We start from the raw sequence: 25,748 nt of genomic DNA on the forward strand, positions 1-25,748 counted from the left end.
AACAAATTTATGTTTGTAAATAGAAAAACAAATTTATGTTTGTAAATACCTATACAGTAGGTCCTTAATTAGTTACCAGTGGAGAAGGGGGTGGGGAGGGATAAATTGGGAGATTGGAATTGATATATACACACTACAATATATAAAATAGATAACTAATTAAGGACCTACTGTATAGCACAGGAAACTCTACTCAATACTCTGTAATGACCTATATGGGAAAAGAATCTTAAAAAGAGTTAATAGATGTATATGTATAACTGATTCACTTTGCTGTACACCTGAAACTAACATAACATTGTAAATCAACTATACTCTAATAAAAATTTAAAAAAAAACATGAACTCCAAAAAATAAACAAACAAAAAAAAAAAACCACACACAGAGTGAAGTAACCATCAGAACCAGAATCTGATATGCCGAGGATTTTGGAGCTGACAGAATTTAAAATAACTATGGTTAATATGTTGTGGAAATGGTGGGCAACATGCAAGATCATATGGGTGATTTCAGCAAAGAAACAGAAACTATAATAGAAATACCAGAAATGAAAAATACTATAACAAAGATGATGAATGCCTTTGATGGGCTGATCAGTAGTTGATCTACCATTGCTGAGAAGAGAATCAGAAAATTTAAAGATAAGTCAATAAAAATTACCTTAAGTGAAACACAAGAAAAAGAATGAATGAGTAACAATGAATGAGTAACAAACGCAAAATAAATCCAGAACAGAACATATAAGAGCTATGGAACAGTACCAGTCTAACATATGCATAACTGGAAACCCTCATACGTTGCGGGTGGGAATGCAACGGCAGTGCCTTCTGGAAACTCGGCAGTTTCTTATAAGGTTAAGCATATACCTGCCACATGACTCAGTGCAATGAGTTCTGACACCAACGACCTGGAGTTAGGTTAAACTTCACAGGTTAAAGGCAAAGTCAGCCACAAGACTGCTCTCACTTCAGATACCAGCTGCAAGTTTGGGGTCCCCCACCAACCCTCCCCTAGGTGTGATTATTCACTAGAACAACTCACAAAACTCAGGAAAATACTTACAATTCCAGTTTTATTATAGCAAAAGGATACCAGTCAGAACCTGGCAAAAGGAGAGACACGTAGGGTGAGGTAGAGGAGGGTTCCAGTGTGAAGCTTCCTTGTGATGAGGGCACGTTACCCTCCCAAAACATCAATTATGACAGAGTACTGCCAACCAGGGAAGCTCAGCTGAGCTTCAATGTCCATTACATAAGCATTACTGACTCACTAGCAATGAGTCTAAACTATTCAGCTGATAACATGTGACTCAGTGGCCCAATCCTCTAATCACATGGTTAGTCTTTCGGGCACGGCCAGTCCTTATCCTGAGTCATCTCATTAACTAAGCTATCAGGATCCACCATAAGTAACATAGACACTCCTATCGCTCAGGAAATTCCAAGGACTTAAGAGGCTATGTCCCCAGAACCAGGGATAAAGGCCAAATTCCTTATTACATACCCAGCAATCCCACTCCAAGGCAAACATTACCCTCTTAGAGAATGACAACTTATGTTCACACACAAAAATCTACACACAAATGTTTATAAGGTTCATAATCACCCTAAACTAGAAATAACCCAAATGTCCTTCAATGGGTAAATGAATAAATCGTATACATCCATACAGTGAAACACTATTCAGCAGTAAAAAGGAATAAAGTTCTGATTCACACAACAGGGTGGACGTCTACGCCTAGAGGGAATGCCAGACAGACACTTGTTAATTGAACCCCAGAGGTTTACCTCAATGGACTGTGTGAATTTGTATATGCTGCATATTTCTTTTTCTTTTTTTTGCAGTACGCGGGCCTCTCACTATTGTGGCCTATTGTGGCCTCTCCCGTTGCAGAGCACAGGCTCCGCAGCCATGGCTCACGGGCCCAGCTTCTCTGCGGCACGTGGGATCTTCCCGGACCAGGGCACGGACCCGTGTCCCCTGCATCGGCAGGCGGACTCTCAACTACTGCGCCACCAGGGAAGCTCATTTCTTACTATTTTTAAATTCACAAACAACAATACTTGAGGTGAGCTGGAGCCCAACAAAACAGACAGGACATGATTTTCTTCATCACAGGAGAACTGCTTTTGAGTACATCCTTTAGCTACCTACAAGTTTGTTTTTTTTTCATGAAACCTGTTATCAACTTTAATTATAAAAATAGAGAATTTTATGCCAGGAGGGCAGTTACAAACCATTTCTTTAGAAGCTTACATTTTTTGCTTTTCAAGAGACAGACTTTATTCTTAATATAGAATCAGAAATCAGAATATGGTACAAATGGCTTGGGTTTCTAAAATATATGAGAAGATAATATACCAATTAAGTTCAAATAATTTTCCCTACAAAATTTTTGTGCAACCATAAAGAAATACCTTCAAAATCTCCTATGGCTATAACAACCAAAAATAGTCCTGCTGACACAGTGATCTTAAATTCCACCAATGTAAAAGGGTCTCAACCAATTCTCAATTCATCCAAAACAAGGGCAGCACTCCTAATTGCTTTTATACATAACTTGACAGCATAAGAAAAGCCAAATAAAATACTCAAGATCCAAAATGTATTATGGTTCAAATATCCCTATGCCATTATGGGGAATCCACTGACTAAAAAGACCTCAAGGTCATTAAAAATAAGAGTAAAGGTTAAGAACATTTACAATTTAAAAACAAAAAACACAACGGATACTTCCCCCAAATAAAGGACAGAAGGACACCTCAAAATGCTATTCTAGGAGATGGTTCAAAATGGCGGAGTAGAAGGATGTGCTCTCACTCCCTCTTGTGAGAACACCAGAATCACGACTAACTGTTGAACAATCATCGACAGGAAGACACTGGAACTCACCAAAAGAGGTACCCCACATCCAAAGACAAAGGAGAAGCCACAATGAGATGGTCGGAGGGGTGCAATCACAATAAAATCAAATCCCGTAACTGCTGCGTGGGTGACTCACAAACTGGAGAACACTTAGAACACAGAAGTCCAGCCACTGGAGTGAAGGTTCTGAGCCCCATGTCAGGATTCCGAACCTGGGGGTCTGGCGATGGGAGGAGGAATTCCTAGAGAATCGACTCTGAAGGCTAGAGGGATTTGATTGCAGGACTTTGACAGGACTGGGGGAAACAGAGACTCCACTCTTGGAGGGCACACACAAACTTGTGTGTGCATCGGGACCCAGGGGAAGGAGCAGTGACCCCAGGGGAGACTGAACCAGACCTACCTGCTAGTGTTGGAGGGTCTCATGAAGAGGCCGGGGGTGGCTCTGTCTCACCGGGAGGACAAGGACACTGGCAGCAGAAGTTCTGGGAAGTACTTCTTGGCGTGAGCCCTCCCGGAGTCTGCCATTAGCCCCACCAAAGAGCCCAGGTAGGCTCCAGTGTTGGGTCGCCTCAGGTCAAACAACCAAGAGGGAGGGGACCCAGCCCCACCCATCAGCAGACAAGCGGATTAAAGTTTTACTGAGCTCGGCCCACCAGAGCAACAGCCAGCTCTACCCACCACCAGTCCCTCCCATTAGGAAACTTGCACAAACCTCTTAGATAGCCTCATCCACCAGAGGGCAGACAGCAGAATCAAGAAGAACTACAATCCTGCAGCCTGTGGACCAAAAACCACATTCACAGAAAGACAAGATGAAAAGGCAGAGGGCTACATACCAGATGAAGGAACATGATAAAACCCCAGAAAAACAACTAAATGGAGATAGGCAACCTTCCAGAAAAAGAATTCAGAATAATGATAGTGAAGATGATCCAGGACCTTGGAAAAAGAATGGAGGCAAAGATTGAGAAGATGCAAGAAATGTTTAACAAAGATCTAGAAGAATTAAAGAACAAACAAACAGAGATGAACAATACAATAACTGAAATGAAAAACACACTAGAAGGAATCAATAGCAGAATAACTGAGGCAAAAGAACGGATAAGTGAACTGGAAGACAGAATGATGGAATTCACTGCCATGGAACAGAAAAAGAAACAAGAATGAAAAGAAATGAAGACAGCCTAAGAGACCTCTGGGACAACATTAAACACAAAAACATTCGCATTATAGGGGTCCCAGAAGGAGAGAGAGAGAGAGAAAGGACCCAAGAAAATATTTGATGAGATAATAGTCGAGAACTTCCCTAACATGGGAAAGGAAATAGCCACCCAAGTCCAGGAAGCACAGAGAGTCCCATACAGGATAAACCCAAGAGGAAACACACCAAGACACACAGTAATCAAATTGGCAAAAATTAAAGATAAAGAAAAATTAATGAAAGCAAGGAAAAATGACAACATACAAGGGAACTCCCATAAGGTTAATAGCTGATTTCTCAGCAGAAACTCTAGAAGCCAGAGGGAGTGACATGATATACTTACAGTGATGAAAGGGAAGAACCTATAACCAAAATTACTCTACCCAGCAAGAATCTCATTCAGATTTAATGGAGAAATCAAAAGCTTTACAGACAAGCAAAAGCTAAGACAATTCAGCACCACCAAACCAGCTCTACAACAAATACTAAAGGAACTTCTCTAAGTGGGAAACACAAGAGAAGAAAAGGAACTACAAAAATAAACCCAAAACAATTAAGAAAATGGTAATACGAACATACATATCGATTATTATCTTAAATGTGAATGGATTAAATGCTTCAACCAAAAGACACAGGCTTGCTGAATGGATACAAAAACAAGCCCTATATATGTACTGTCTACAAGAGACCCACTTCAGACCTAGGGACACATACAGACTGAAAGTGAGGGGATGGAAAAGATATTCCATGCAAATGGAAATCAAAAGAAAGCTGCAGTAGCAATACTCATATCAGATAAAATAGACTTTAAAATAAAGAATGTTACAAGAGACAAGGAAGGACACCACATAATGATCAAGGGATCAATCCAAGAAGATGATATAACAATTATAAATATAGATGCACCCGACATAGAGGCACCTCAATACATAAGGCAACTGCTAACAGCTATAAAAGAGGAAATTGACAGTAACACAAGAATAGTGGGGGACTTTAACACCTCACTTACACCAATGGACAGATCATCCAAGCAGAAAATTAATAAGGAAAGACAAGCGTTAAATGACACAATAGACCAGATACAGTTAATTGATATTTATAGCACATTCCATCCCAAAACTGCAGATTACACTTTCTTCTCAAGTGTGCACGGAACATTCTCCAGGATAGATCACATCTTGGGTCATAAATCAAGCCTCAATAAATTTAAGAAAATTGAAATCATATCAAGCATCTTTTCTGATCACAATGCTATGAGGTTAGAAATCAATTACAGGGCAAATAACGTAAAAAACACAAGCACATGGAGGCTAAACAATACGTTACTAAGTAACCAAGAAATCACTGAAGAAATCAAAGAGGAAATCAAAAAATACCTACAGACAAAAGACAATGAAAACATGACGATCCAAAACCTATGGGATGCGGCAAAAGCAGTTCTAAGAGGGAAGTTTATAGCTATACAAGCCTACCTCAAGAAACAAGGAAAATCTCAAATAAACAATCTAACCTTACACCTAAAGGAACTAGAGAAAGAAGAACAAACAACACTCAAAGTTAGCAGAAGAATAGAAATCATAAAGATCAGAGCAGAAATAAATGAAATACAAACAAAGAAAACAATAGCAAGGATCAATAAAACTAAAAGCTGGCTCTTTAAGAAGATAAACAAAATTGATAAACCATTAGCCAGACTCATCAAGAAAAAGAGGGAGAGGATTCAAATCAATAAAATTAGAAATGAAAAAGGAAAATTTACAACAGACACCGTAGAAATACAAAGCATCATAAGAGACGACTATAAGCAGCTCTATGCCAATAAAATGGACAACCTGGAAGAAATGGACAAATTCTTAGGAATGCACAACCTTCTGAGACTGAACCAGGAAGAAACAGAAAATAGGAACAGACCAATCACAAGTAATGAAATTGAAACTGTGATTAAAAATCTTCCAACAAACAAAAGTCTAGGACCAGATGGCTTCACTGGTGAATTCTATCGAACATTTAGAGAAGAGCTAACACCCATCCTTCTCAAACTCTTCCAAAAAATTGCAGAGGAAGGAACACTCCCAAACTCATTCTATAAGGCCACCATCACCTTGATACCAAAACCAGACAAAGATACTACAAAAAAAGAAAATTACAGACCAATATCACTGATGAATATAGATGCAAAAATCCTTAACAAAATACTAACAAACAGAATCCAACAACACATTAAAAGGATCATACACCATGATCAAGTGGGATTTATCCCAGGGATGCAAGGATTCTTCAATATACGTAAATCAATCAATGTGATACACTATATTAACAAACTGAAGAATAAAAACCATATGATCATCTCAATAGATGCAGAAAAAGCTTTTGACAAAATTCAACATCCATTTATGATTAAAAACTCTCCAGAAAGTGGGCACAGAGGGAACCTACCTCAACACAATAAAGGCCATATATGACAAACCCACAGCAAACATCATTCTCAAGGGTGAAAAACTGAAAGCATTTCCGCTAAGATCAGGAACAAGACAAGGAGGTCCACTCTCACCACTATTATTCAACAAAGTTTTGGAAGTCCTAGCCATGGCAATCAGAGAAGAAAAAGAAATAAATACAAACTGGAAAAGAAGAAGTAAAATTGTCACTATTTGCAGATGACATGATACTATATATACAGAATCCTAAAGATGCCATCAGAAAACTACTAGAGCTAATCAATGAATTTGGTAAAGTTGCAGGATACAAAATGCACAGAAATCTCTTGCATTCCTATACACTAACAATGAAAAATCTGAAAGAAAAATTAAGCAGACACTCCCATTTACCATTGCAACAAAAAGAATAAAATACCTAGGAATAAACCTACCTAGGGAGACAAAAGACCTGTATGCAGAAAGCTATAAAATACTGACGAAAGAAATTAAAGATGATACCAACAGATGGAGAGATATACCATGTTCTTAGATTGGAAGAATCAATATTGTGAAAATGACTATACTGCCCAAAGCAATCTACAGATTCAATGCAATCCCTATCAAATTACCAATGGCATCTTTCACAGAGCTAGAACAAAAAATCTTAAAATTTGTATGGAGACACAAAAGACCCCAAATAGCCAAAGCAGTCTTGAGGGAAAAAAATGGAGCTGGAGGAATCAGACTCCCTGACTTCAGACTATACTACCAAGCTACAGTAATCAAGACAATATGGTACTGGCACAAAAACAGAAACATACATCAATGCAACAAGATAGAAAGCCCAGAGATAAACCCACACACCTATGGTCAACTAATCTATGACAAAGGAGGCAAGGATATACAATGGAGAAAAGACAGTCTCTTCAATAAGTGGTGCTGGGAAAACTGGACAGCTACATGTATTAGAACACTCCCTAACACCATATACAAAAATAAACTCAAAATGGATTAGAGACCTAAATGTAAGACCAGACACTATAAAACTCTTAGATGAAAACATAGGAAGAACACTCTTTGACATAAATCACAGCAAGATCTTTTTTGATCCACCTCCTAGAGTAATGAAAATAAAAACAAAAATAAACAAATGGGACCTAATGAAACTTCAAAGCTTTTGCACAGCAAAGGAAACCATAAACAAGACCAAAAGACAACCCTCAGAATGGGAGAAAATATTTGCAAATGAAGCAACGGACAAAGGATTAATCTCTAAAATATACAAGCAGCTCATGTGGCTTAATAACAAAAAAATAAACAACCCAATCCAAAACTGGGCAGAAGACCTAAACAGACATTTCTCCAAAGAAGACGTAACGATGGCCAAGAAGCACATGAAAAGCTGCTCAACATCACTAATTATTAGAGAAATGCAAATCAAAACTTCAATGAGGTATCACCTCACACCAGTTAGAATGGGCATCAACAGAAAATCTACAAACAACAAATGCTGGAGAGGGTGTGGAGAAAAGGGAACCCTCTTGCACTGTTGGTGGGAATGTAAATTGATACAGCCACTATGGAGAACAGTACGGAGGTTCCTTAAAAAACTAAAAATAGAACTACCATATGACCCAGCAATCCCACTACTGGGCATATACCCAGAGAAAACCATAATTCAAAAAGACACATGAACCCACCCCAGTGTTCACTGCAGCACTATTTACAATAGCTAGGTTGTGGAAGCAATCTAAATGCCCATCAACAGACGAATGGATAAAGACAATGTGGTACATATATACAATGGAATATTACTCAGCCACAAAAAGGCATGAAATTGGATCATTTGTAGAGACATGGATGGATCTAGAGACTGTCATACAGAGTGAAGTCAGTTAGAAAGAGAAAAACAAATATCGTATATTAATGCATATATGTGGAACCTAGAAAAATGGTACAGATGAACTGGTTTGCAGGGCACAAATTGAGACACAGATGTAGAGAACAAATGTACAGACACCAAGGGGGGAAGGCAGCGGGGTGCTGGTGGTGGTGGTGTGATGAATTGGGAGATTGGGATTGATATGTATACACTGATGTGTATGAAACGGGTGACTAATAAGAACCTGCTGTATAAAAAAATAAAATAAAATTCAAAAAAAAAAGTTATTGTCTAGATTAATGACCCAAAAGAATCTCACGATTAAATCACTTGTGCTAAAAACTCTTACAAGTAAATTTCCCCAAATGAACAGTCTATTCTCTGGCTTCTCTTAGTTCTTAACCACAGTGGTTTTCCATATTTTGAAAATAAGTTATAAAGGTACACTGGAAAGCACTCAGTTCTATATCATGTACAGGTCAAGAAACAGCTACACAATAGTGAGAGTTCCAAAGCAGAGTCAATCACTCTTGTCTTTATGAATTCTGATAAGCCTTAATTAAAAAATAAACCTCTACAAAATCAGTTCTTACAATGATTTGCTCAACACTAAAGGTGCAAAATTCTTACATTATAGTTTTACCCATTACAATGTAGCACAGAAATAAGTTTGATTTAGAATATGATCTCATCAAAATGTAATGAACATAAATACATTTCCAGCTAATAGAAAATGAAATGTGAAGAACTTACCAGTAATGTTTCAGAGCATTGCACAATAAGATACCTAATAACTATACGACAGCAAGCCAATGCTATCATGGCAGTAAGCAAATGCTAAATTTTAACTTCTCATGTGATTATACTACTTAAATATTTCCAACTAATTTAAGGAGAAGAAGTAACCACACATTACACATTATGGAGATCATAAATAAGTCTTCCAACTTCCCCATGCATCTACTTACAGCTCAACAGCCTCTATTATACACAGGCAATAGGAATAGGAAAAAGGGGGGCTTCCTGCTCCACTTTTAATAAATTGCAGAGGCATAACATTTTCTCAGCATCATTTTATTAACAAAAAGTGCCAACTGTTTTGAAGAAAAGCAAACCATGAATCACACAGCATTCGGCAAGACACTAGACATGGAAAGGGGAACAATATTCATTAAGTAAAAAATAAGCAGATGAGATGCCTCTCACGTGTATATATTCATGCTTTTTCAATAGTCTCTTAGTCAACTTTCAGTGTAATTTTCACAAATAGCATAGCAGCTCAAAAACAAATGCAAGAGCACAATGATATAGTTTGGCAATTATTTTGGACTAATTCTGAGTATGAAAGTAAACTTTATACCACAGTTTCATGTAAGCCACAGTACAATATATAAGAATCTTTAAATGTATTGACACTGAAATCAATGTCCAACTAATGAAAATAAAGGAGAAAACAGGGTTTTAAAATACCCGTTACATTATAATTGTTTAGTAAGAAGCAGAAAAAACGAAATAATTTTAAATGTTCTTACATGTGTTCATACGACCAGAAACATAACCAATCCATATTAACTTAATTCATTTAAAATTACATTTGTAAAGGTCACACAAAAGAAAGCTTAGGTGTCATTAGTGTGCCTGCACTTGAACAAACAAGAAAAGATAAATAAATTAACCTCAGTCAGTCAACATATTCCAAAGAGGAGATTCAGTCTAGTGTTACTTCAGTTATCCACATAAAGTGTCTACAGGGAAGAATCTACACATTAGTAATATTTCTGCTCACTAATCTACAGGCACTAGTGAAACTATAAACTATAATTAAAACCCAAAATATAAAGGTGGTCATTTAAACACAACTGAGTGTCTAGCCAAGACAGAAGAGCACCGATGCTGAGCAGGTTACTGAGTGCATGCACTGTCTCCAGGTACGTTTCCTGGCAGTTAATTGCCCTTCTGTTACAGTAGACAAACTGCCTTTTATGAATATACTATTTACTAAATTAATTGAGGCTACACTGTTATTTTATTACATTACACAGAATTCTTCCCACACAACTTTTTCCTGTGTACTAATGTCTTACACTAGAATTGTGCTACTTTCTAAAGTTTCAGAATTACTATTTCAAGTAGAGATGATGAAAAAAATAAGACCAAATCTGATTATCTGACTGTTGACAAGTTTGAGCACCAACTACAGCAAAATTCAAGGTAGCTTGCAAGTCAGTTTTCTTGATTTGAAAATTACCTTCCACTGCTTTCATCAGTATTGAAGCTGAGATCTTCAGGGCCTATTTGTTCACCATCAGGAAAACTGGAACGTGTATCTAGGAGAAAAAAAAGAGTTAACATTTTTAAAAGACCAGTATTTTCTTTTCCTTATCTCGAAACGATCTTACCAAGTGTGTTATTTAAGTGATAAAGATGTGCTGGGTTGTGAACAAATCTCTATTTTTAGAGAATTTTTGATCTGAGTCAAGTGTAACAAACACAAAGGGAAAAAAAATAAAGGAGAAAAAACCAAAATGTGTAATAGACGCCCACAATTAGAAGATGAAAGGCATTGCCTGACTTTGTCGCCCTGGGGACACTATGGGAGCAGCTAAAGAAGGGAATAGGAAACGATGACGATGTACACTCTAAAGACTGATTTTGTAAATATAAAATGTATTTCAAAGCCAATTAAACTGCGCATGCAAATATCACTACAAAAACTCATCGGCACTCAAGATAACTTGCCTGAAATTTGGCTGCTGCTTCTATAAGCAGAGAAGATTGCTAAGAGTACCTTAATACCTAAAAAATCATCAAGTGACTGAGTCTGTACTAAAAAAGACACTAGAATATCAGAGAAATATGTAAAATATAAAGCCGACAATTAGCATAAGCCTGACAATGCTGTTATTCCAGGAACTCTTGCAGAGGAATGCTCAGATTGATCGTTAAGGTCTCTGGATAAAATATTAACAATGGGGGATGGATGTTAGATTTATTGTGGTGATCATTTTGCATTGTATACATATATCAAATCATTATGCTGTACACCTAAAATAAAACAAAACAAAATACTAACAATGGGTTTCTCTCAGTGAGTTTTTTCCTAAGACTTTTTTAGGAGGAAGTGGTAATAAAATCAATGATTCCATAATCAGCATGCATTTCTAAGAAGTCAGAAAGAGTTATCTTTAAAAAAGTTCCCTTATTAGCTAGGCTACAAATATCTCTGAAAAGAAAAAAAAAAATCTGAAACCTCCCCAGGGGCTGGCAACATTTTCTACAAAGGAGCAGATAGTAAATATTTAGGCACTGCAGGCCACAAGTGTTCTCCATGGAAAATTCTTTTTTGTTTGGCTTTTTTTTTTTCTTCCATTCTCAGGTCATGGGCTGTACCAAAGCAGGTTGCCAACACTTGCTCCACCCAGTAAGTAGCACGCATTAGGTGGTGTCTGACCGCCTACCAAATTTTTTCAGTACGCGCACCATTTAGCTTATCCCACAGAATGTCGTCTCACAAATGACAATAATTTAAAAAAAGAAAAAGCAGCAGAAGCAGCAAAGCAGAAGAAGCAGAAGCAGAAAGAGAACAAAGGAAGCAGCAGAAGAGATGGTTTAATTAATCCCCATGAAATGACGTCATGGGTTGCACCTTCATCCGGCAGCCGTGCCATGAAGGAGTCGCTAAATCTGCCCAAGCTGGCGCGCTCCTCCTGCTCCTCGTCCTCAGCGTCACATTCAATATCACTGTCGCTACTCATTCCTGGCAGGAAAGAAGCAGAGAACATGTTTCTGACAAGTAACCACTGCAAGAAAAAGGCAATCTCCCTATCATAAATTGAGATTCCTAGTGAATTTTACACTGAATGCCAAGAAAACAGAAGATATCAAGCAAACAAAACAAAGAAAAAAGTAACTACACAAACCTAAGTTCTCTTTAGTTATTTAGAGCAGTATTTATTTTCGTCCTCAAAAATTAAAACTGCCCTTTCCACAGTACCTGAAAAGTTAGAATTTGAAGCCAGTATTAATTTCATTATACTGAGAACACTTTTTCCAAGGCAAACATAGGTTTTTTTCCCCCCTAAAGAGTCATAAGAGATAACAGCTCTTTTAATCTTGATTCAACAGTTTCTAGCCTAAAACATATATAAATATAAACACTCATAAATACAAATACATATTTACACTTATATTTAGCTGTGTGTATAAAAAAATTCCAGTAATTTTAGCAATAAATGAGTTACTATCCCATTTGGGCCTCCAATTTTGTTTTTTGCATATGAGTAGGTTCTTAAAAGAAAAGTTCTATAGAATTTTTATAGTACAGAAAGTACTTCTGTTTCAACAAAACAGTGATCAAGAAAATCTGAAAATATTTCTGCTACAAACCCTTATAAATGCTAGATAAAATATAAACTTAAAAATTTTAATGAACAGCTATATTTAAAAGAACGAATGGAAATCCATAGGTATAGAGACAAAAAGGATATGGAAAACTAGTGGGGTAGATGCAGTTGCCCCAGAGAGCTTGATGCAGAAGTCTTTAATACTCTGTTGGGGATAGGAAAAAAACCTCCGCATCCACCATAGAAAGGGAGTTGAAAGTGAGACTAAAACTGCACTCCCTGCAAAACGCTAAAACTCTTACTGAAAGAATAAACTAAATAATTCTGTCTACTGTCACAGGAAGACAGCAGGGAATTTTGTCTTGTTTCTGGGCTCAGCTCACCTCAGAATTCAAACTAAGGCCTGTGTGCATCATTTAAGTTTGGGATTAAGGTTGAGGTTCAAATCTTAGGAAAGTAACATAAAAACTGGTCAGGAGCTAGTGTGATCCGAATAAAGCAATTTATTCCTCTAGAGGGAAGGTTCTAGGTAAGATGAAGCAAGCATACTCCACCCCATCTTTCCCACTGAATGCAGCTATAAAACCTGGACAGAATGCATGAAGTGGCTACTTGAGGATTCTGAAAAGTAAACAGGGACAGGCATATTGGAGTAGACAAGAATTTGAAGTACCAACAAATTGGTAGATTTAAACAAGACCCAGAGTCTCACAAAATCATATTAAAAATGTCCAGGATACAATCCAAAATTGCTTCACTGTATGAAAAACCAGGTAAAGACAAGAACGAACATCAGTGCTGAGATGACAGAGATAATGTTGAAATTATCTAACACAGACTAAAGCAGATATAAAAATGCTCATGAATAGTCTTGAAACATATTTAAAAGACCTCTGTGGTGGGAAGCTTCCACAATCCAGGTCACAACAATTATAGTGGCGGGGGGTGGGGGGGATGATTCTCACAAGGGGTAGAAAAAGTCTCAAAAAATTATGTTCCAATCAAAATTTACAAACAAGGCAGACAATCTACTTGAAGTAAGAGTCAGCAGATATACAAATAGAAGGACAATACCACGAATTTTTTCACAAAATAGAGTACAAAATTCTGTTTAATGTGGAAAAGGACAGATTTTTTTTTAATTGCTAGACTTTTCAGATATAGTCATTAAAATTAAACTATTAATAGATGAATTTAGGCAAGGTTGAAAAACTTAAAGACAGAACTGAGAAAATTAACCAGAGTTTTTAAGAACAATGAGATTGCCATTATAAAAAAAAGGTTAAGAAACACAGGGATAAAAAAGGAATGGTTCAAACTGTGTCAACTAGACAGCCATAAAGACAGCAAAGGAGAGACAATATATTAAGAGAAAATGGCCAAGAATTCTCCATAATTAATGAAAAACATTCTGAATTGAATGGAAATAAAAGTACAACATATCAAAAGTTTGGGGATGTGGCTATAGCAGTGCTTAAAGATAAAGTTACAGCATCAAATGCTTATATTAGAAGAGAAAAAGGCCTCAAAGTAATGGTCTAAGCATTTACTTTAAGAAACTAGAAAAAAAAGAGTAAATAAACTTGGGTAAAAGGAAATAAAGAACAGAAATTAAATTAGCAGGAAAACAAAAGAAAAAGAAATCACTGAAACAAGAGTTGTTTGAAAACGCCAATAAAACTGAAAAGCTTCTAGGCAGACCAAGACAAAAGAGAGTAAAAAAAAAAGGAATAAAAGAGGGGACATCACTAGAGATTCTACAGACATTAAAAGGGTAATAAGGGAACAGTATAAAAAACTTTATGCTCTTGAAATCAAGAACACTGATGAAATGGACAAATTCTTTGATAGACACAAACTACCAAAATTCATTCAGGTAAAAATAACCTGAATAGGTATTTTAAGTATTAAAGAAACAGAATTTGTAGCTTAAAAAACTATCAACAGGGACTTCTCTGGGACTTCCCAGGTGGCGCAGTGGTTAAGAATTGGCCTGCCAACGCAGGGGACAGGTTTGTGCCCTGGTCCGGGAACATCCCACATGCCGTGGAGCAACTAAGCCCGTGCGCCACAACTACTGAGCCTACGCTCTAGAGCCCGTGAGCCACAACTACTGAAGCCCGTGCGCCTAGAGCCCGTAATCTGCAACAAAAGAAGCCACTGCAATGAGAAGCCCATGCACCACAACGAAGAGTAGCCCCCGCTCGCCACAACTAGAGAGAAAGACCGCTCGCAGCAACGAAGACCCAACGCAGCCAAAAATAAATAAATAAATTTTAAGGGGGAAAAAAAAAAAGATCAACAAAGAAAACTGTAGCCCCAGATGGCTTTACTGGTGAATTCCTTCTCTTCTGTTTTCAATAAGAGTTTGTGTAGTACTACTTCTCCCTTAAATATTTTGAAGATAGGCTGGATGTGTGGACGTTTCTGAAATTTCCTTACTAAGCAAAGGAAAAAACTTTCCTGCTCTCAAGAGTCAAGAGTGATACTTAACTGTTAAGAGAATAAACCAGCTACTTGCATGAAGCACCACCTCCACCTTCTGGCCCTTCATGGAACTGCTGCTGAAAACTCAAACCCACATGAGTTACTCAAATTCTAGGCACAAATTTGACCTCTTCGTACTAGTGTTTCTGAACTCCTGACATATATTAACCTCCAGGATTCACAAACGAGGAACTGGAATTCTCAGGAATTCCCCAAATCTCAAGTTATTCTTTAAACACTTACAATATTTTTCAAACTCTAATAAAGTTATATATCTTTTAAAATTTTTGGTTAGTTTGTAGTATTTACAAGAACTGTAGCCTACAGTGAATATTCAAATACTGGAAAATGCTGTGAACACTACTGGGTAATAGTTGAATAATGTACACTTAGAACTCTTAGTAAGGTTTATAGCACTACATGGAATCACATCAAAAATGCCAATATGGGGGGGCTTCCCTGGTGGCTCGGTGGGTGGGAGTCCGCCTGCCGATGCAGGGGGCGCGGGTTCGTGCCCCGGTCCGGGAGGATCCCGCCTGCCGCCGGGCGGGTGGGCCCGTGGGCCGTGGCCGCTGGGCCTGCGCGTCCGGAGCCTGTGCTCCGCGGCGGGAGGGGCCGCAGCGGTGAGAGGCCCGCGTACCGCAAAAAAAAAAAAAAAAAAAAAAAAGCCAATATGGGGACTTCCCTGGTGGCGCAGTGGTTAAGAATCCGCCTGCCAATGCAGGGAACACGGGTTCGAGCCCTGGTCCGGGAAGATCCCACATTCCGTGGAGCAACTAAGCCCGTGCACAACTACTGAGCCTGCGCTCTAGAGCCCGCTCGCCACAACTACTGAAGCCCGTGCGCCTAGAGTCCGTGCTCCGCAACAAGAGAAGCCACCGCAATGAGAAGCACGTGCACGAAGAGTAGTCCCCGCTCGCCACAACTAGAGAAAGCCCGTGCGCTGCAATGAAGACCAAACGTAGCCAAAAATAAATCTATTTTAAAAAATGCCAATATGAGGAATTCTTTTGCTTTTGAAACTTCCTATTTCTTGGAGCACCACTCACAGGATTCCTGTATAGTATAGTATAGACTCATTAATATTTACATAGCAGCAGACAGGGCCATGAACACATACTTATAAAATGGCAACAGCTACAGCCAGGGCTGATTTGACTGCAACTGCTTCTTTTCAAGGTGCTCGCATTGATCTTAACCTTTGATTCTAGGTACCAGCATTTCCAGTTTATACTTTCAACTTGCCATTAGTGGATTCTTCCAAAGCAGTCATGTTTCTCTGTTTTTTTCTGTTTTGTTTTGTTTTTAATTCATTTTTTGGCCACGTCATGCAGTGTGTGGGATCTTAGTTCCCCGACCAGGGACTGTTCCTGTGCCCCATGCAGTGAACACGTGAAGTCTTAACCACTGGACCGCCAGGAAGTCCCCATGTTTCTGTGTTGACTGTTAAGATTAACAGGAGAACTAGAATAATTTTTTCCAGTTTTCTGATTTCTTGACCTACTTTTCTTAGGATTCAGAAAAACATGCATTTCCCAAGAAGTGTTGGAAACAAATTCCTGCATGAAAACACTACTTGTTTTTTTATCAAGTCCTAAGATCTGAAGTTCCCTAGCTCTGTGAATGTAATGAGAAAAAAAATTGGTCTCTTGACCTCTAGCTTAATAGTTGACCTATGGGGTCACCAGGTCCTGTACAACCCATTGACATCAGTGAGAGCAAGTAAACACAACATAAGGTCAAATACTTTCATTTTTTGGAAATGAAAGTAGCTACTGTCAAGTAACAGGTCACAAGCTATTTGCTATGTGCCTTGCCCCATACACTGCAATGTCTACCCACTGCATTAAGGTTAAAGCAAACTAGTGATATTTCACCAACTATAAGAAATTTGAATACAGGACCTTTCTTAATCTCACCAGAAGGTGTCAACAAGTTTTCACAAAACTGGCTGTCAATGATAATTATTGTAAGATACCATTAAATGGAAGATGCTTCAGCGATGTTCATGTGGGGGAAAAAAACCCCAAAATCAACCCTGCATCTTAAAGTAAAATGTGAAATAAGGTATTTCTATATCAATCACCTACCATATTTTTTGAGTATCCACTATATGCTCAGTAGTCCAAAGCTAACTTATGAGTTATAACGCCCTTATTCAGGGGTGCTCAAACTTCAGCTGCTTGGAAAATACATTAACCACCTGGTAGACCAAACACTAATGCTTCACTTGCCTTCCTCCTTTCCAGCAGAACCTCAATGTTGTTCAGTCTTCTTCCCTTCTCCAAGTGGCCACGTGGAATGGATCAGGGAGGGGAACCAAATGTTCAGACTTTGCCAAGTTTCCTTTTTTTTTCACTACTGATTAATGAGATGTGCTCTCATTGATAAACATTGATAAACAGAGACATATAAAATGAAATAATCCTCCCCTACTCCCAGAATGTTTTTCTGACTCCATATAAAGTTTGGAGCTGCAGCAACCACCTTGCCATCCTGAAGGGAGCTAAGCCAACTCACTTAGAATGGCAGAGCAAAAGATGGGGGGACGGGGCTGGTGGGAGGAAATGAGTTCTTGATGACATTAAGCAGGTAAATTTTCCAACCTTGAAACTGCCCTACCAGAGTTAGGTGAGACTTCTTGTTAATACAAGACAGTAAATCTTCCTATTGCTTAAACCAGCTGATTGGGTTTTTGTAACTTATGTCTTCATTGATACACCAAAAGGGATCAGCAATGCTGGAGCATCAGACTTGTGTACTGCTCTTAGATAGGGTGCCAGTAAGGTTTGCAATAGGCATGCCATGGCTTTCCCTGGGATGGGTGACACCCCTGACTTAATTGAAAAGGACTGTGCTAATTCAGAAGTCAATCGCATAGTCTCCAGTTTTAGAAAGAACAAGGAAGAGACCGGTCTACCTAAGGAATTCTGTAGGTATCAATTGGGGTAGGGGGTGTGTGAGAAGGAAATCAAGATTTTTGCAATGCAGCCATTAACTAGGAGATTAACACAAGGTTGTCCCATATGATCCCAGTTAGAAAGGAAAAGGCCTGTTGATGACTGTCAAGTCTAAGAAAAGTCACTTTTTATTGACTCTCAGGAACATTTAAGAGACCACTTTAGTTGTCCCAAATTCCCAACTAGTAAACACAAAGAATTTTAAAGTTTTAAAAACTTTAAAACTGGAAACTTTAAAAAAATTTTTAAAGTTTCTTCAAACAGCCTGGCAGTAGGGAGGGAGGAAGAGGAGAGGAAAGAGGCACCAATTTACAGTGACCTACCACAGAAAATTTTCTTTTAGGCATTCTGCTTAAGAATGAAGAGGCTCGTTATTCCTAAGCACAGATGTAAGACAACCCCACTCAACTTTTCACCAAGGCTTACCGGTGCGAAAAGTAAAGGTTTTCTTGAGAACTGGCTCCTGCTGATGATAGAATATACCCACAGCAGTAAGGCAGGCCCCATTCTCCTCTCACAAAGCAAATTTCAAAAGGCACAGAGCTCCTTTAGTTTACCTATTCCCCTCTTCCAGCCTTATCAATTAGTCTCCTCACTGCCTATCCTGGGACTCTAGTGGTAAATAAGCTGTTTAGATACCAACAAATTGCAATAGTGGACTTCCCTGGCACTACTGATTTGCATGTTTACAGTAACTTTTCTTATTGAGTTCTAGGTGCTTTGCATCACTACAACACTCCTTACATAAGAAAAAATGTGTTACTGAATAACGCTGACAGCACTAAATCTCAGATTCAAAGACTTGAAAGTGCAGAGCAGATCCTAAATGTGGCCAAGCAAATGCCTTTCTCCAGTTTAGGATAAGCTGTTGACGATTAGCTTTAAAAAAAGAAATGGAACTAATGTCAAAACTTAGGGATTTTTTTTGGTGCTAACTAGCTATTTACATAGAAAAACTGCTGAGAAAATGTGAATTTATGAGATGAAGGTTGAAATTTAAAAGTCCAAGTTTAATTTAACATTCTTCTTTTACCAGTCTTCCTGTCCCCAGAGTTCCACACCCCATTCCCAGTCCCCAACTCAGTTAGAGTAGGAATTTTAAAACATAATTTTATTATTTCATTCCTTGCTTATATTCCATTCAAAGGACAAAGTCCAAATTCTAGCTAGACATACAGTATAATTCCTCATGATCTGACCTCTGCCTCCACTCTGGCCTCATCTTTCACCAGTCTTCACAACTCATACTAACTCATACTCATCCCTTAGGATGATCTTTCCAAGTGTGGACTAGGTTGGTAGAGAGGTGACAGTTAAGAGCATCGGCTCTGTGACTTTGAGTAAGGTAACTTACATCTCTAGGCCTCAGCCTACTCACCTGTAAAATCAATATAATAAAGTAACCATGTAGGTCTGTACTGAGAAAACATAATACTGGTAAAGTCTTTAGCAGTCTTAATACCTAATGAGGGCTTGCAAATATTATCTATTATTTTTATTATTACATACCTGTTAGTTGAGCTCCCTATATACCCCATCACAGCACTCATCATTCCATATCATAATTGGCTATTAACTGGTCTCTAACACCTGTTGTTTGGTTTTCAATTGCTCTCCCTGCTCCCTTCCCACCACCACCAACACATACCCAGCATACTTGAGGACACCTTGCTCCCATCTGTAACTATGACCCACTCTGGCAAGTGATTCTTAAGGAGTTGTCACCCCTGGTTTGAGTTTTCAACTCAACCAGTGGTTCTCAACTGGGGATGATTTTGCCTCCCGGGGGCATTTGGCAATGTCTTGAGACACTTTTGGTTACTGTAATTCAGAGGAGGTACTACTGGCACCTAGTGGTTAAAAGCCAAGAATGCTGCTAAACATTCTACAGTGCACAGGGCAGGCCCCTAATACAAAGAATCACCTGGCCCAAAATGTCAATGGCACCAAGGTAGAGAAACCCTGAACTAAACAGTAGGTTCAGGAATTACTTTATCACCAGCATCAAAACAATGCCAGACACATTAGAAGCATTTCACAAATGGTGCATAAACAGAAGGAGCCTACAATTCCAGCACATGCTAAAACAATTTAAGCCACTACAATCTATAATCAGTATGTATAAATACATGGAAACTAGCTAAGCCCTACTAGCTAATCCTTATAGGTCCTTTCTATAAAGATCAATCATAATATATTTTTCCTGTTGTTTTAACAATCAACACTTCACTTTGAAAATCCTTTCCATTTAATTTCTACTGAAATAATGCTGCCCACCACAGGAGCACCAACTAAGATGGAAGACCAAAATGTTTAGTGTTCTTTAACTGAAAAGCCTGAAAATGCCACCACCCACACACACTCACAGAGCAGTCAGAGGTAGACGCTGGCACCTTTTATATATGCTTTGAGCTACAATTCATCAATCGTTGAAATTCAAATAAGTGCAGAGGTGGTAGGTGGCAGAGTTTCACTAAGAAATGAAAAATCTCAGTGTCAAATATCATTAATAAAGTTGACATGCTTTTCTGCTAACATATAAAGGACAAGCAAGGGCAACACACATAGCCTTGTTTCAAGCACCTTCTGCTAACTCAAAATTACAAAAAAGTCTTCTACACTTTCAGATAAAGAATAATGGACCTGGAAGAACACGTAGACAAATACTAGAAATGTAACTGAGAATGAACTGGCAGAGTAGAAGTCAGTTACCATAAAGGATTTTTTAAATGGTTAAAGTTTGGAATCCTTCTAAAAGAGCAAAGTAATCTATAAACATTAATCAAGACTGACTTTAAAAGACAAGGTACTTAACATTTAATATTCTAATTAGTTGTTTGGGGGCATGTTTTTCCTGTAAGACACTGAACATATCCAATTTAATCTTTTCATATCTAGCAAAACTTCAATGCCTATCATGTAGGTAGCATAACACATTTAATGAATGAGCAAATGAAGTATCTGCAGACTTTCTCCCTGTAAATGCCTGTTCTAGTAAGATGTCCTTTTATGTAGTCGATTATCCATTTTGCCTTCCATTGTGCTTAATGTCCTAGTAAATCAAACTCAGAGGCACAACAAATGCTGTTTTCAGATCAAGCATGTCAGATAGTAGATAACATCTCAGTAACTGTTTTATTAAACCAACCACTCCCGACCACCACCAAAAAAAGATTATTTCGCCTCCCGCCAACTATGACTTTACCATTCCTTACCTTCCTCTGGGGCAACTGAAGCTCCTTCAGGTAGTATAGGTTGTAATTCCCCAGTTTCAGAATTATTTTCCAAATCAGTCATTTGCATTCCTTCCAGACGACCTCCTTTAACACTAGTCCTCAAAGAGGGAGAAAATAACCTGATATTCTTGTATAACTAGTCACTGATACAATAATCTAGATTTTTTTCCTGTCCAGAAACTGAGCAAACTAAGTAGGGTATAGGGCACTGGTGTTTAATACTAAATTTCAAGTTTTACTTTTAAAAGATTCACTAGAAGACTCACAATGAAAGGTTATAAAGTGGTAGATTGCATCAACGTCAATATCCTCGTTGTGATAATATGTCAGCGTTTTGCAAAATGTTATAATTAGGGGAAACTGGATAAGGTACACAGGCTCCCTCTATTCTTTCTTATAATTGCATGTGAATCTACAATTATCTCAATAAGAATTCCAATTTAAAAATAAATATAAGTCCTTAATAACATGTTCTCACCAATATGGAAAGACTTTTGAGGTATACTGAGTGAGAAAACAAGGTGCACCTTTCGTATTAAAAAAGCTATATGGTCACTTAAATATTGCTTAAATATGCGTGAAAGCCGAGAAGACAGCATATACAAAAAATTAAAAACAGCAGGAATGTGTGTGGGCAGAAGGTTGGAAAACAAAGCAGATGGGAGACAAAGATGGGGAAATTTTAACTTAATATTCTTTTTTTTAACTTCCATTTTTGAACCATTTATTACTAGCATTTAAAATTTTTGCTTATACTACCTTAAGGCAAGGAAAAAAAACACAAGCTGGAAAACACCACATGACCCAGGTTGGCAGTGTAATTAACTGTAAAATGAGGGTTATAGCTATGAGCTTTACACATTTATACAGGATTTTACAATCTAGAAAAAAGTGCACATGCGTACACATTTAATCTTTATGACTAAAGGCAGATATAAATCTCCATAACAAAATATAAAAACTAGTTGCAGCTTCATCTTGAAAGGAACATGTATAAAACCAGGCTAGGAAATGCGGAGGACCAGACAATCTCCAATGATTGTAACACCCTTCCACTGCTTAAACTTGAGCTAGAACAGAAAACAGCCACCAGCTGTCCTATTAGATTTGGTAATTATCCAGATCTTAAAACTCTATACAATTAAGTAAACTTAAGGGATATTAATCTTTCTCTAAATTTAATTCAAAGTTCTTTTCAAAGCCTCCAAGGTAGAATTATTCCATTGTTTAAAATTAGAAATGTATTTAATATGCATATAATAGATCAGCAAATGGATATTAACGGCTCATCTAGCACATTCACAGACAATACATTCCATAATCACTCTCTTTTAAATGGATGGAAGTTTAATTGACAATGTCGACTGGGTGACATGACTGGGATTTGAGTTTATGTTTGGGTGACATGACTGGGATTTGAGTTTATGTTTCCTGGGAGAGAGATAAAGGTACTGATGACCACATATATATATCCTTTTGGGAAATTCCAACTATGTGTTTTGAGGACACTTTCATAAAAGGGGAAAAAAAGGTGAGATGAAAGCAGAAAAGCAGTTTTAAAATAAAATCGCCAGAAGTGCTTTGTTCTATACAAAATTCATGTAAAAGACCTATGGGACATAATATAGCATAGCACAAATGTCTTTGAAAAATATGGGACAGATGGAAAAAAAAGTTGACCCAAAAATGTCACAAGGCAGAGGTCACCCAAGGTTATATAACATTATTATCCTAACCAGTGAAAATGAGCTCTAATGTATTCAAACTGAACTTCTGGTACTATCTCATTCTGTGAAGAAAGAAAAAGGTAAGGTCTCTGATGCTTGAAGTTACATTTTAATACAACAAATAAACTGTCTGCTAAAAAATTAACAAACTAGAAGTTTATTATGTTCATTATGTTGTAGACTTAAAGTGCCAACCAAAACTATTAGCTATTATTCCATTACATAAAAAAAAGAACTTAATTTACCCCAAGGTGACCATTTTTCTCCTTTTTTCAATAGTAGGTAAGCCACTGAAAACTGCAACCACAACAGCATCTGAATCCAAAGCTTGACACTGCCGGTCTTCAGATTTTGGCAGAATGTCACCGATACTGCCATGTGTCAAGGCTCGGGGAGAACTGTGCCTGCTCCCAGACTGAGAGCTTCCTGGGGAGCCTACAAAAAATGAAGGGGATATTCAGAAAGAAGGCAAACAAACAAAAAGTTCTCTCTCTAGTTTCCACGTTAGGAGATCTCACTATACATATAGTTTTAAACTGCAGGAAAACTCAAAAACAATTTTAAAATATAACCTAGTCTTTTTGATGCCAACTATTTAATATGCAGTCTAATGGCTGCACTTTCTTACTGATGGGTCTGTTCTGTGTGATCAAGGAACTTTCAAATTGAGTTTCAGCATTTTTGGTGCCTTTAGAGGTCTAAAGCTATACCATCAGATCAATTTCGAGTAACAGACATCTACCCACCAAGATCACATTCTAAACTCTCCATACTTACCCTCAGACAGAGTTTGACAGTCTCCCTTTGAACGGCTATTTTCCCCAGAGTCTACTGCTCTTCGAAGTGACAGACTACCTGCTATACTGGACCGAGCTGGCTTGGGTGAATTACTCTTCTTATTTGTGGCTGTAAAGACATTTTAAAATATTTCTGATTATGATAAAATAGCACAAAACTTATTACCTAGGAAGTCAGAGAAAGATTTAATCTTATCATCCATGAAAGGTATTCCCATCTACTGTGTCCAAAAATAAACAGAACACTCTGGTCCCAACTGGTTTATTTGGGGTTTTATGCCAAAGGTATTCCTATTTTGCTGCTTGTGGAACAGTCTCAACTTACAAAAGTAGAAAATTATCAGTGAACTCCAAAAGCAGAATCGTACCAGACATGAACTCTAATCTCAGTTTAATTAAACTAAGTATTAACAACAGAACAATAACCACCAAAACACTTGGAAACTGTAGAATATTACTGGATTAAAAAGAAATGAATGCTAAATTAGAAACAAGCCACAATTATAATACTTCAAGATGTTTGTGGCTAAAACAGTAATTAGAGGAAAATGTATAGCCTTAAAATGAATTAATTAGGGCTCTCACTTTCCTGCCGGGGTCCTGCACTTCCCCGGTGCTGGGGCATCTCGACCTGCCAGCGCCACTGCCCCTGGTGATCTGGCATGGGATGGGAGACAGCTGTTGTAATCCCTTAAGCACGGGCACTATTAAACAAATGGTTGAGAAGAAAATACCTGGAATTTACGTCTTATCTTTAGAGATTGGGAAGATCCTGGTAGAGGATGTGGAGAACAGCTTCTTTTTGAATGTCAACTCCCAAGTAAAAATGGTGTGTCAGATTCTTGCTAAGGATCCTAAATTGCAGCAAGGCTACAATGCTATGGGATTCTCCTAGGGAGGCCAATTTCTGAGGGCAGTGGCTCAGAGATGCTCCTATGATCAATCTCATCTCAGTTGAGGGACAACATCAAGGTGTTTTTGGACTCCCTCACTGCCCAGGAGAGAGCTCTCACATCTGTGACTTGATCAGAAAAACAGTGAATGCTGGAGCTTACAACAAAGCTATACAAGAACGCCTGGTGCGAGCAGAATATTGGCACGACCCCATAAAGAAGGACATAGCAACCACAGCATCTTCTTGGCAGATACTAATCAGGAGAGAGGTGTCAATGAGTCCTACAAGAAAAACCTGATGGCCCTGAAGAAGTTTGTGGTGGTGAAATTCCTCAATGATTCCACTGTGGACCCCGTGGATTCTGAGTGGTTTGGATTTTACAGAAGTGGCCAAGCCAAGGAAATCATTCCCTTACAGGAGAGCACCCTGTACACACAGGACCCCCTGGGGCTAAAGGCAATGGACAACGCAGGACAGCTGGTGTTCCTGGCTCTCGAAGGGGACCATCTTCAACGGTCTGAAGCATGGTTTTATGCCCACATCATACCCTTCCTTGAGTGAAACCGTTGTAGTTTGCACCAGAGCTCAGGAAACCCCTCACGCTTCCAAACCAGTTCCCTCCATGGCCAAGCCTGAGCTCAGATCCAGCTAGCAACTAATCCTTCTCTTGTCACCATCTAACATGCCCTGCTTGGAAAGACCCAAGATTGGAATCTTATCCTTTGCCTCATCCTATCAGCATATGATGTTGAATGCAAGTTTAATTAGCTAAATAACCATGGAGATTGCTTTACAACTCTTTGATGTGGTCAGACTGTTTTAGGAATTAGGAGTTTGCTGCAGGTCAGTGGCAGAACTGTGCCCAGGCCCGGAAGAGACTGAACAAAGTAAACCAATGAGACAGAGTCTAAGGCAGATGCCTTTCTCAGGAAAAT

The 25,748-nt window shown here is 38.3% G+C and overlaps 1 protein-coding gene and 1 pseudogene across 15 annotated transcripts in view; one reads left to right on the forward strand and one right to left on the reverse strand.

Annotated features, from left to right (window-relative positions):
* The window catches only part of TRIM37 (tripartite motif containing 37), a 163,907-nt gene that overhangs the window by 37,602 nt on the left and 100,557 nt on the right, over nucleotides 1-25,748 (reverse strand). For 8 of the 15 annotated variants that reach the window (XM_073797194.1, XM_073797197.1, XM_073797198.1 and 5 more), the window contains 5 exons: nucleotides 23,899-24,027; nucleotides 23,367-23,556; nucleotides 21,374-21,513; nucleotides 12,015-12,125; nucleotides 10,617-10,695 (listed from right to left, as the gene is read on the reverse strand). In XM_073797194.1, coding sequence (XP_073653295.1) covers nucleotides 10,617-10,695; nucleotides 12,015-12,125; nucleotides 21,374-21,513; nucleotides 23,367-23,556; nucleotides 23,899-24,027 — 649 coding nt within the window. Of the gene's footprint in view, nucleotides 1-9,426; nucleotides 10,696-12,014; nucleotides 12,126-20,524; nucleotides 20,632-21,373; nucleotides 21,514-23,366; nucleotides 23,557-23,898; nucleotides 24,028-25,748 lie in introns of those variants that run through there. The other 7 variants (XM_073797190.1, XM_004312070.4, XM_073797191.1 and 4 more) reach the window with 6 other exon arrangements.
* On the forward strand, nucleotides 24,391-25,376 carry LOC117309507 (palmitoyl-protein thioesterase 1 pseudogene; annotated as a pseudogene).

Source organism: Tursiops truncatus, chromosome 20 (assembly GCF_011762595.2).
Source record: "Tursiops truncatus isolate mTurTru1 chromosome 20, mTurTru1.mat.Y, whole genome shotgun sequence".
In the NCBI taxonomy this organism is placed as follows: Eukaryota; Metazoa; Chordata; class Mammalia; order Artiodactyla; family Delphinidae; genus Tursiops; species Tursiops truncatus.